This window comes from Branchiostoma belcheri, unplaced genomic scaffold (genome assembly GCF_001625305.1).
Source record: "Branchiostoma belcheri isolate BF01 breed outbred unplaced genomic scaffold, Haploidv18h27 scaffold71, whole genome shotgun sequence".
NCBI classification, from domain to species: Eukaryota; Metazoa; Chordata; class Leptocardii; order Amphioxiformes; family Branchiostomatidae; genus Branchiostoma; species Branchiostoma belcheri.
The window spans coordinates 223,395-235,699 of NW_017804365.1; the positions used below are offsets into that span (position 1 = coordinate 223,395).

Consider the following 12,305-nt stretch of genomic DNA (forward strand, 5'->3'; position numbering starts at 1 on the left):
CCGTTTCCAAAAAAAAAAGTTTTCAACCATACTGTAAATCGTACAAAACAGTTGCAAAATGAGCAAAAATATACCAAAAAAACAAAAAAAATTAATAAAAACTATACCAATGTCGTAGAATGCCAAAATCAAACGAAAAAAGACGAAATTGTAAAGAAATGAACTTGAAGACTAGATTATTCGCCAAACCATATTCTGTGCCATTTGCTCAACCCTCATGACCACATAGATTCATAATGAAAAGTAACTTTTTTTTGTACAAACTTTTTTTTTATTCGCACGCGCGCATCAGTTTTGGGGCTCCCGGAGGATGTCATCCACATGATCAAATCAACATGGCCTAACCTTTCTTCCCAGTTGACAGATCTCCTGGTCCTTTTTCTCCATGCTGTTCTCCGCCTCCTGCAGGTCGTGCTGTAACTTCCTGACCACGGCCTGCAGGACGGTGTTTCCCTCCGCTGTCTTCTCTGCCGTGTTACCGACAACCGCGGACGGCGAGGTTGCGCTCAACCTGTCAAAATTTACAACAAAGTTACATCCACATCGAATCACCGGGCCATACCGTCACTTTGGACAACGTTAGAATACTGGACACTGAACAGGACTGCATTAAGGAGGCCACATATATCAGGGCAATCCAGGCATCACTGAACAGAGACTGTGGACGTTATAAACTCCCTGTCACGTTTGTCACGTTTCAGTAAATCAAATCAAATTTTATTCAGTAAGGATCTCGCGGGCAAATACCCGAATTTCGTCCTTATTACAATAGTATATAGAACATTAAAAACACTCTTCATCGTGCTCATGAAACAACAATAGGTGAACACATATTAAGACGATTGTATAGGCGAACCTCAATCTTAAGACGATAACACAATTAAAATCTTCGCAGGTTAAATACGCAGTTATCACGAAGAATTTAGCTAGGTACAATATATATAACACTACTGGTGGATTGTCTTGTTATAGAGGCGAACAGCGCAATGAAGGAACGAATTGTTAAGTCTCTTAGTCCGGGCTTTTAATAGGTAGACTGATTGTGCCAGAGTTTCTGAGTGACCGTCCCGTGGCACCTGACCTAGTTGGCGGAACTAAGTCATGTAGAGGGTGGTCCTCCTAAAGTCTCGTGTGAATAAATAAAGTTTCTGTAACTGTAACTCTCGCGAGATTACGTTTTGAAGTGATTGGTCCTGATGAAGGCGACAGTGGTCGCTGAAAATTTGATCTCTAGATCTGTTTAACCTGTGTGTTGGAATAAAGTTCAACACATTTCACTATACATTTACATGGGAGTGTTGACGGTTCCTAAGCCATCTCCTGGAGCCTGGAGTCCAGTCTTCTTAAAGGCATCCAATGCAATTTTAGAGCGGCAAAACTTTAATTTTCAAAGTCAAAGTTTTCTGGTTACTGGATTCCAGGCTATCTTACATATCAACGATCTGGTGGGAAATTCTGAGATTGAAACGAAAGTAAGAGGAGTCTGCATATCAAGTCTTTCCATTACTTTCCAAGAAGAGGTTTAGGTTTAGGCTTATTCTTTATTCAGACGTGCTTTTATGCGTTTTTTATCGGTATATTTTTTAACTGGTATATTTTTTCGGGTGGAAAATGGATACTGCCCGACAATATGATACTGTCTTGCAGCCACCAAAAGATATGCTTGGAGATTAGGTTTATTTGTGAAATATATATTTTTTAGACAAAATATCTGCTACAGCGTAATCATATGGAGTAAGGTTGAGAAGTACCAACACCCAGAAGTCCTGTATTGATGCGAGGGAGAGAGATGATACAATGTGAGTTTAGATGTCACCAAGGCCACCACCTTTGCACACAGCATGATGCAGATAGGCCCATGCTTAAACACATTGCCGGTACCTGTTGGCTGTCTGTTGTACCAAGTTGCTTACAGCCTGGCGTCTCTTTGCTTTCAGAGCTTCCCAGTCGCTGTCATCAAATCGTTGCGGGAACGAAAAGTATGATATAAAAGGCAGCAAAACACACGTTTAAAATATAATTATCCTAGTATACCAGTAATCAGAATGTGTGCATATTCGTGATATGCATTTTTGTTTTATTTTTCGTGTACACAAATAGCAGAGCCCCGGCTTAGAATGCTGACTCCAGAATAATGCGATTTTGTGTTGCTACTGCCATTTTTTCAAATGACTTTACAACAACATTCTTCCCATTGTTTCGTATTGTTTCGTATTGTTCGTCGAGACTGACTTTTGGCCGTCCTCTGGACGTGTACCTACTGGTCTCGTCATACAATGTAGGTATTCATATTCATATTCAAAACTATTCTTCTTTTAATTTCCCAAAATCCACAAATTTTGGAAAAGGTGGGACATAACGTCTTCCATGGTTTACAAACCCTTCAGACATAGTTTTAGACATAGCTATAGTTTTAGACAATCGATTGCCTTTTATTATGTAGATTTTGAAGTTATTTTGTACTCTGTTTCAATGTCTTTTTGTCTTTGTTGTTTGCAATTAGCCTTCGGGCAGGAATTTGCAATAAACTTTTTTTAATATTTCAACTCCATTAGCTAGCAGTATGAAACCCTTTTGTCATGTGTTAATCTAAGGCCATTTACTCCTGTTTTACCTTCTCAGTCTGCCGATCACCTCTGCGTTCTCTTGTACTGCGTCCTCTTCCATCGAATCTATGTTCTTCTGTAGCTCCGCCCGTAGCCTGGACAACTCCTGTAGAACACAACACAGAACCAAATGTTTCAAAGAGAGGTATATCCTCCAAAATGGCTTTAAGATTTCTTCTTAAAAATTATATTATTTATGAGGAATTGTTGCCTGAAAATCGACTTTCTGCAGTTTTTGCTCTTTTGAATATTGTTGTAACAAGAACCCTAAAACTCACCTCGAAATTGCTTTAGATCTTAACATAATTCCTTTACAGACATATTGGGAAACGTATCCACAAATGCATTACCTTTAAAGAATATGATCATTTTGCAAGGAAAACTCTTTATATTTCAGTCGCGAGCTTCAAAAAGGTTAAATTTCCAGTCCTTTACAAAGTTAGTATTCTTTTATCACAAGTTGGAACATCTCATTGCGTCTCGGAGGGGGAAACTGCAGAAACATCGGGGTAAGTGGGGGGCTTTATTTAAGGCTTAAGCTTTTGTCTGATTTTGTTATCAATCGCTGGGAGGCTTTATTTATTTATTTATGTCTGTTTTTTTGTATGAATATGATTTTTAAAAAATTCAAAAAAACTCACCTCGTCCAGCATCTTCAAGTCGTCGTCCTTGCTGTTGCACATTTCCTGTCGCTTGTCCAAGTACCGCTCCATGTCGTCAAGCTGTGAGGGGAAGTTACGAGTTGGGTAAGGCTTAGCACAGCACACTGTAAAACCGACCTTCGCTAATTATCTTAACCGAAGGAAAACATATTGTTTTTTGCTCTGTCTTTTTCCGTTCCAAACAAATCAGGCCAGACGTCCATCACCTTGGTAACTAGTGCTGGGTTACATCATGTTGCAATTTTATAGTACAAGGGATTTAGACTCCTGGCACCATATACTAGTATATGAATGTGTTTGAGTATGAATTATCAGAGCAGACCATATGCATTGAGATGTATTCCGGTACAGTATTAATGATGAATATAGTGCCGTGATAAACAAATATATCTTTATAGACTTACCTCTTGTTGGAAATCCTGGCATGTCTTTTTCCTTGTCACTAATTCCTTCTCCCAGTCGGAAACTTGACTGTCGTTAGTCTCACACTGCTCTACTCTTCTCTCTATCTCCTTTTCTCTCTTATGTAACTCTTTCTCTCTTTCCTCCACTGTCTTAGTCCTTTCGTCGATGTCTGTTTCCCTCGCAGTGAGATCCTTATCAAGTTGGTCACAGCGTTGTCGCCTGTCCTTTATTTTGGACTCAATCTCCGACTTTATTTCTTGCAGGTTTTCCTCTCTCTTCGTCCTAACAGAAAACAATAATCCATCTATGTTTTTGCTTCCATTTGAGGAAAATACACAAATTTTAGAAAAATAATGTATATTGATGTTTTTGCGTACATTTGAGGAAAATATACAGATTTTAGAAAAATAATCTATTGATGTTTCTGCGTACATTTGAGGAAAATATACAGATTTTAGAAAAATAATCTATTGATATTTACTGTTATTCCTTCAAGTACATTTTCGTCGTCAATTCAAACACATGCTACCTTTATTTTTGGTAACAAAAAAAAACTAAATACTTAGTAGCTAGAACCAGCCGAAGATACGAAACATGCAACGCGTATTCCGATCAGTGACACCGCATTTTTGCCTCATAGGCATCCGTATGCTACGGGAAGGGCTGATTCGGCTTACTACATTGAAATAATCACCGGAAAATTTACTTTGAACATCCAGTTTTGCCGCCCTGAAATCACTTTGGATGTCATTAACATCACGATCATACAGAAGTTCAGATCACCTTTCTTGCTCTACCAAAGCGTCCAGCTCCTTGGATTGGGCAAGATATGTTTTCCTCTTGTAGTTCACCTCTTGTCTTAGTTCTTCTACCTGTGGTCCGTTCAATGCATAGACAAAGATCGTATGATGGCTGTCAATTTCTTAGAGTTTACATATTATCCAGCGAGAAGCATAATCTGTGTTGCGAACCAAGAGGGCCAAGCCCAGGGGGTTACCGTTTACATTGCCCTATATTCAAAATGTTTGAAAGAACCCTTAAGAAAATGTCGAATGTATATGTTTACAATATATTTTCAAAACAACCCTCGCAGCTTAACGTTATTATCTCTCGACGTTATGCATTATAACTTTTTCACCGATTCAACTCACACAAACGTATTCTTAAGAGCTGCAATAATTTTCTTGAGTATATCTTCATGTAATGATTTGCCACTGATTTGTAGCCTCTACCAGGCTTCGGGAGGTGGCTGGAAATCGGTCAAATAGAGAGATAACATGCCGAGGGAGTTGGTCCGCTAGAGAGTACATTTTGCCGCACGTGAAAAAAATGTACTCTACTAGCTAGCGGACCAACTTCCTCGGCATGTTATCTCTCTATTTGACCGATTTCTACTTTTTCTAGCCGTCTCCTGAATGAAGCCTGGTAGAGGTTAACTGAGTTGCAAAAATCAACGTGTTTGTAAATCAAGTTGATAACCGTTGAATTACCTCTTCCTCCAGTTTGTCACGTAAAGCCTTCAACTCTTCATTCAGCTTTTCGATCTCTGCGGACATGATGCTGTTAGACTCCTCCGGTTTCTTGTGATTCTAAAAGATAGCAAGAGATGTTGTGAATACACGTGTAAATGCTAGTGCTAATGCGAGCCAATAGGCACACAGCATTTTGACATGCAATGGCCTGATTGGTGGCGGTAGTTCGCTGATTGGCTGTTGAGATAATTGAAACAATTGCATTGTCACACCTGCACCAGCTGCACCATATTTACAGGGAACCGCCCGTGTCGAAGGAGTGGCCTTGGCTTGAAAAACGGTGGAAACGTGTCACATAAACTACTAAATTTTTGGAGTCAAGCTAGCAAATGAATTTTTAAACCAATCAGCACCAAATAATAATGTTGCGTCGTATTGTGTATATAACAATGGAAAATTCTCACTAGGTGGTTTCCGTAGGGACTGCCATTAACAGCGGTATTTCCGCCTGTCAGCTCATGCTCGGGCTCCAACAAGATAGTCGTGTTGTCTGACAGGTTGAACTGGACGCTTTTTGTATTCTTCTGCTTCGCGCTTTCCTAGTGTCAAAAAAAGAGGGAAGAAATTTGTCATCGTATAACCCAGAAACCGGATTTTGTAGACCATGTTTTGATTATGTGGATGACATCCGTGCGCACACGAATTTTCGTCCACCCCCAACCCCCAAAAGGATTTCGACCATACATATAAATCGTACAAAGCTGCAAAATATGCAAATCGTGCAAATATATGCTCGTTTGATAGAAAAGTAACTTGCAAAAATATACAGGAAAACGATGCTAATGTCTTAGAATGCCCAAATCAATTCCAAAGGCAAATTAAAAGAACGGAAATATGAAGAAACGAAAATGAAGAGTCTATTGTTCGCCATACCATACTCTGTGTGTTTATGGTCATTTGTTCAACCTTCATGACCACCGTTTATAATGAAAGCGCGCGTCTGTTTTTTGCCAAACATCAGTTTTGGGGTTCCCAGAGGATGTCAACCATATAATCAATTCAACATGGGCTAAGTAAACTCAACCGAAACGCACTCACCGAACTTAAGAGCAAGTATACTTGTCACTTCAAAGCACTGACATATAACGTTACTCTTGGCACGAAAAAAAATATCGTTTGTTTTCGACGTACATGACAAAGTCCACATTAGATAATCTACAAGCAGATCTTTTGGTGGCTAAAGATAGTATCCAACACGCGGACAGTATCCAGCCGGCCGACAGTATCCAATTGGCCACCGTTGGATGGGCCGGCTGTCAGAAAAAAACGGGGCATAGAAAAAGGTCACAATCTTCCCATTCAACCTCTGCTTGGAGAGTACACATTAGAGTCTTACGTAGTCAAGTACTCATGTTACTCCTGGCTGTTATCTTCAAGTGTGACTGGATATCGCAAGTCGTGACTTACTCACAATTAGCGGCAGTGGAACTGTTTGTCTTCAGATAGTGGATCTACAAAAAATATAGCTTTCATTCGACTGCAAGGTTCACTCTGTGTCGTAAAAGTAATTTTAATGGCTTGAATGATATTAGCGATATCGTACGTGATGTTGTGCGTTTGTATCATCAGTATTGTGGTAAATTTATTGTGGTAAATTTATTGTGGTAAATTTATTGGAACCTTTCCTACTGAATTACACACCCAAAGGATAAGGATAGGGGCAAAGCTCTGACCCTACCACATTTCCAGCACCCTAGCTCATCGCAATCTCTGTCAAGATTTACTCTGATCGGAATTTTTACAGGTAGAATCGGCAATTCTGCCAAGTCAAAATCTCCATCCTAACATATATAACTTTATTGACACAACATATATAACTGTTATGATGTCAAGTTGACTTTTAATAAATATAATATTCCGTTGGCAAACATTCTGGCTCACTGCAAATATGGTACAAATACGTACTTGACGTCCGTCTGAATAGCAACGTAAGTATTATGAATATGTTTTAACCGGGTTATACAGATAAAAAGCCGGAAGAATGGCAGACAAGCCGCCAGGGGGCTCAAAATCAAATCATTTCTAGGTCTCATCAACACCACCCACCTGACCAAGGTTCATGACAATCCTTCCAACGCTTCAGTTATCTTGCTAAACCACACACACCGTGACACACACACACACACACACACACACACACACACAAACACACACACACACACACACACACACACACACAAACACAAACACACACACACGCACACACACACACAAACCCTATTGAAAAGACAACCTTCTTGGCGAGGTAAAAGACTAGGGGAGCGATTAAAACGATAATTTCAAGCGTTGGTCGGCTCACTTTACACATTGCGTTTTAATCCGTTCGAAAAATCACCCCAGTGTCCACTCAAAAGACACAAACACTTCAACATGCAACGCACGGAGGCTGTTTTGAATGACAACAAAAGTTTCCTTTGTGAGACCTTTGGTTCGGCTTTATTAGATTAAGACACGAAGTCTTGTTTTGTGGAGAACATGGAAACCAGAACTCTGTACATGTAATCAGACTGATTGTATGTTGTCGACACTTCGATACAAGACGTTCAAAATGACGACAAAGTGACAAGAACATGTTTACTTACCATTGAGCTTAAAGGTTAAGAAGGATCTGGCGTATAGTGAAATGATCCTGGTCAAATCCAGAGGTGTGTTTTGTGTACAGACTCAAGGCAGTGATTTAAAAGAGAATTGGGTGCAATATACATGTATATCACAAGCCTATTGTACGTGTGTTACATACAGAATTTTATGGTACACAGTGGCCGAAGTTCGAGCCAGCGCTACAGTGGTCAGCACAGGTCTAAGCATGGCTTGACACAAGGACTTGTTTTATCTAAGGGTGCCGCAAGTCACAAACAAAACAACTTTCACACAGTACAGGTGTCGTCTTACACTTACCTGTTTTCCGTCGTCCCTTGTCTCAGGCATCGTGAGCGTCGACGTTACAAAGGTAATTCCATATCAATCATTCTAAATCACCGTACAGTTTCTACATTGTAGGTGAACCACGTATAAACATGTCTGTCCAGCTAGAGTCTTCCTTCCAAGAGTGAGCTAGTCTTCCGTGAAAGGACAGTGGTCTTACATGCAGGTCGTCCCATTCGTGAAGCTACCTTGGATTTGGAAGACGCCACACTAGTATCCATCCGCCCTTGGCATGCCCCCAACAAGTTGTTCACTGCTTCCCTCACTGCTCACTTCGCTGTTGTGAAACAGAAGGAAGGCTTTACAAATCACTCAAGGGGTTAACCGGGCTCTTGTGTACGAAAACTCACATTTCACCCCAGTTCGCCCGAGGTGCTAGTGGTGGGACTACTTCGCGCACCAGTGACGCGGTCGTCATGACACCCGTCTTTCTGGTTGAGCGAGCTAGGCACCGCCGCTTAAATATTTGTTGGGTAATCCCTGGGCTCTTAACTGAGCATGTACTGTCCATATATACCTGTAGGCTTACTACACACACGTGCAGAGGAATTTCCAGAACGTAAAACAGCATAAAATTGCATTTCTTGCACGACATGGAACATAATTTGACAGAACATGAATGCTATGAAAAGAGCATGTTTCAAAATCATGTTGACGCAGGTAGGTGATTGTGTGGCGCATGTAGACCCCTGAAGGGTACTTGAATACACCTGAATGACCCATTAAGTTGTTAACACAGGTGAATGAATTTAGACAGGGTAACCTGGGCATAAGTAAACACGCCATTGAATACTTCAACGTAAGAAGAAGGCATGAGCATATATACAAAGGGCTGACGTAAAATACGCTGTCTAAAACAACAAAAATACTAACTTTTTTCCCTCATTACTGTTAATGATGTGTTTAATCAGCCTTGAAAAAGTAATGAATACCATTAGCAAGATAATTGCAATTAATTACACATGCTGCTTAGAAAAAAATAACCGAAGAAAAGGAAACGTCCTAACAATTCATGGATTTCTCTAAAAAACTTCAGATTCTAACAGGCTTCAGAGGCGGCTGGAAAGTGAAGAGTATCAATTGAAAACAGTTCAGAGCGGCAAACTGTACTCATTTAGCGGGCTACAAGTACTAAGTAACTCCTCTGTCATGTTATCTATCTATCTGGATAATTTCTAGTCTTTCCATCCACCTCTGAAGCCTGGTAGAGGCGAGAAAAACTCGGACCTATGTCAATACAGCTGTTGACCAAAGTAGCCATATCTTCGAGTGATTTTTTTAAATATCAACCTGTTTACTATCTTTGATATGTCATCACTCGGTACTCCCTTTTTTCATTTCTAAGCATGTATCTTTAGATGCAACAACTCTCACACAGCAAAAATAGCTAAATATAAAAAAGACTGGTTTGTTATTAGAAAAGAAACTCATGATTATCCCCTCTCGATTGTAACACTATATCAAAGACTTATGTTTGTTTTACCCTTATTATTTGGTAATTAGGACGTTATGTTTTATTCTATACCTCTATTCTGTACAATAAAGTTCAATAGTTGTTGCCATGAATATTGTACCGCGCACAATTGTCGTGCAATAAAGTTCTTCTTTACGAGAGTCTAGCTTATGTTTGAAAGACATGTTCACGTGTCGTACCAAGCGTTCCTTGAAAATGGAAGCCTTGTCAAGTACGAGCCAAACTTGCAGTACGTTGGGGTGCAAAGCAAGTGAAACGACGCCTTGCACATGGATATTGTAACTGCTCTAAGGTTACGTGAGCATTTTGCGTTACCATACCGTGTACGTGATTGTCCTTGGTATTGTCACAGTGCAGTCATGGTGCATGGAGTTCAACGCTGTCTTTCATCTTTTCAAGCCGTCACAACAATCCAGCATTTACGTCTGAAGCAAGAGGCTTGACGATATGGGTACTTCATGCACCGCCTTTGTGCCAATATTAGCCCTACTCTGCGGTGGACGCCATAGGTAAATACATGGCTTCACGTGATGCACGTATACCAGGTGTGCCAGAGTATACAGTGCAATTTTACGGAATACAGAGCAATTTTACGGAGTACAGTGCAATTTTACGGAACACAGTGCAATTTTACTAGTATACAGTGCAATTTTACGGAATACAGTGCAATTATACTAGTATACACTGCAATTTTATTAGTAAAATTGCACTGTATACTGATACGATTGAATTGTATACTGATACGATTGAACTGTATTCTGTAAAATTGCACTGTATACTGATACGATTGTACTGTATTCCGTAAAATTGTACTGAATCTAATACGACTGTAATTCTAATACGATTGTACTGTATTCCGTAAAATTGCACTGTATTCCGTAAAATTGCACTGTATACTCTGGCACCCCTGTATACAGACTCTACAGGTAAGTCATCACAGGTGACCCCGCGCGTCCCTAGCAACCAGATAGCAGCGGGTCAAGCCAACCACGAGGTTTATTACGGTAATCCATCATTGACTCATTCTAATGTCTTTTTAAGTACATTGTATTTGGCGCACATGTCAAGGGTTTAGTGTACCGTGCGCCACAACACTTAGAACTTATGACGTTGGACTTGAAGCTTAAAAGGGGGGAAGTGTTTTCAGGTTACCTTATATTGATTGCATTTGTATTTAAAATTACGTCTACACAAAACATGCGAAGATGAAACTTTAAAATGACAATAGATGGACACTGGGGATACACTACAGTATACCATATGTCCCGATACCGTGCCGACACACAACTGACCGTATCTTTCACGGTTCAGGATACGTTTAGATACGTGTCATTTGTTCTGCCGCCGTCACTTCTAAGTGATGCATGGTGTTCTGTAGTGGACCATTGGACAGGTGGGAGTTAATGTTTAGATAGGACTGAGGGAAATACTAGTACATGATAAATCCAGGGAGCTTAAAAATCAACATTTTTGTGAACTCCTTGATAAGTCACGGAATTGTTTTGATTCATCGTCCACATAGTTACTATGTAAAACTATAGAATGTACATCTATACTAACTATACATCTACTATCTTGATCGATCTTTATTTCACAGATAATTTTCAGCAACACTTCAACAGTAAACATAACCCTCAAGATGCACAGAATCACCATGGACATGGACATCAGTGACATGCACTGGAAGATCAAGGGCACTTCCAAGTTCACCCGCAAGGGGGCGAGCATTCTGGGCATCATATATTTCTTTCTTTTCGCCGCGACCATCATGTGGACGACCGTTGTGTACGCTTTGCCTGCTCTTTTTCCCGAGTCTGCTGACGACGGCCGGGTTCACTACGGCCTCTTGGTCTTTTTATGGGGGAATATGTTAGCAAACTACTGCTTGTGTTGCACCACGAAGTCTTTCTACGCGGACCACGAGCCGAGGCATGTTCCCGAGCACTGGAACTACTGCCTGCCGTGCGGGAGACACCTCCCTCCGCGGGCGCACCACTGTCTGTACTGCGACAGGTGTGTGCTGAAGAGAGACCATCACTGCTTCTTCACCGGATGTTGTGTGGGGTAAGAGCGTATGAGCGTTAGCCTCGTACCGGGCTTCAGAGGGGGCTGCAAAGAGTAGAAATTGACCAAGGAGACAGATAGCATGCCAGGGGAGTTGGTCGCCCTAACGTACTCCCCTGGCATGTTAGCCTCGTACCGGGCTTCAGAGGGGGCTGCAAAGAGTAGAAATTGACCAAGGAGACAGATAGCATGCCAGGGGAGTTGGTCGCCCTAACCGTACTCCCCTGGCATGTTATCTGTCTGGCAAATTCCTACTCTTTCCAGCCGCCTCTGAAGCCTGTTAGAGACTAAAGACCGTTGTTGCTACCAAGCCTATAGCCCCATAGCTATCTCCTAGTTTTTTCGCCTCTTTGCATACTTTGGCCGACATAATGTTACCTGTTTTATGATTAAGAAGCTATATATGTATTGCAATGATGTCTATTATGCGGACAGGTCTTGTAATTTGGGTAGTGTTTGTGTTTCCGACTCGCTTTTGAAAGCACAACTAAAAAAGGTACGAATAAATTGTGGTGATTTTTGATATGTTGGAAGGTCCATCTAGTTTCGTTTGTGCAGCATATTTTCTGAGTCAGTAAACGCTATGTATATTGACATCTGTATTGATTGTGTGGACGCTTTCTTCTTCAGTGAACCG

General features: G+C 40.8%; 2 protein-coding genes across 5 annotated transcripts in view; one reads left to right on the plus strand and one right to left on the minus strand.

Moving 5' to 3' along the window:
• Positions 1-10,094, minus strand: part of LOC109484922 (myosin-8-like) — a 14,494-nt gene extending 4,400 nt beyond the window's left edge. The window contains exons 1-10 of one of the 4 annotated variants that reach the window (XM_019788275.1): positions 9,925-10,094; positions 8,104-8,407; positions 5,610-5,744; positions 5,164-5,262; positions 4,457-4,545; positions 3,673-3,955; positions 3,248-3,328; positions 2,615-2,712; positions 1,882-1,950; positions 346-511 (exon numbers count right to left, since the gene is read on the minus strand). In XM_019788275.1, the coding sequence (XP_019643834.1) occupies positions 346-511; positions 1,882-1,950; positions 2,615-2,712; positions 3,248-3,328; positions 3,673-3,955; positions 4,457-4,545; positions 5,164-5,262; positions 5,610-5,744; positions 8,104-8,133 (1,050 nt within the window). In that variant the 5' untranslated portion in view covers positions 8,134-8,407; positions 9,925-10,094. Of the gene's footprint in view, positions 1-345; positions 512-1,881; positions 1,951-2,614; positions 2,713-3,247; positions 3,329-3,672; positions 3,956-4,456; positions 4,546-5,163; positions 5,263-5,609; positions 5,745-8,103; positions 8,504-8,647; positions 8,790-9,924 lie in introns of those variants that run through there. The other 3 variants (XM_019788276.1, XM_019788274.1, XM_019788277.1) reach the window with 3 other exon arrangements.
• Positions 10,095-10,528: 434 nt separating this feature from the next.
• The window catches only part of LOC109484882 (palmitoyltransferase ZDHHC22-like), a 10,790-nt gene continuing 9,013 nt past the window's right edge, over positions 10,529-12,305 (plus strand). The window contains exons 1-2 of the mRNA XM_019788239.1: positions 10,529-10,608; positions 11,202-11,668. Of these exons, the coding sequence (XP_019643798.1) occupies positions 11,244-11,668 (425 nt within the window). The 5' untranslated portion in view covers positions 10,529-10,608; positions 11,202-11,243. The remainder of the gene's footprint in view (positions 10,609-11,201; positions 11,669-12,305) is intronic.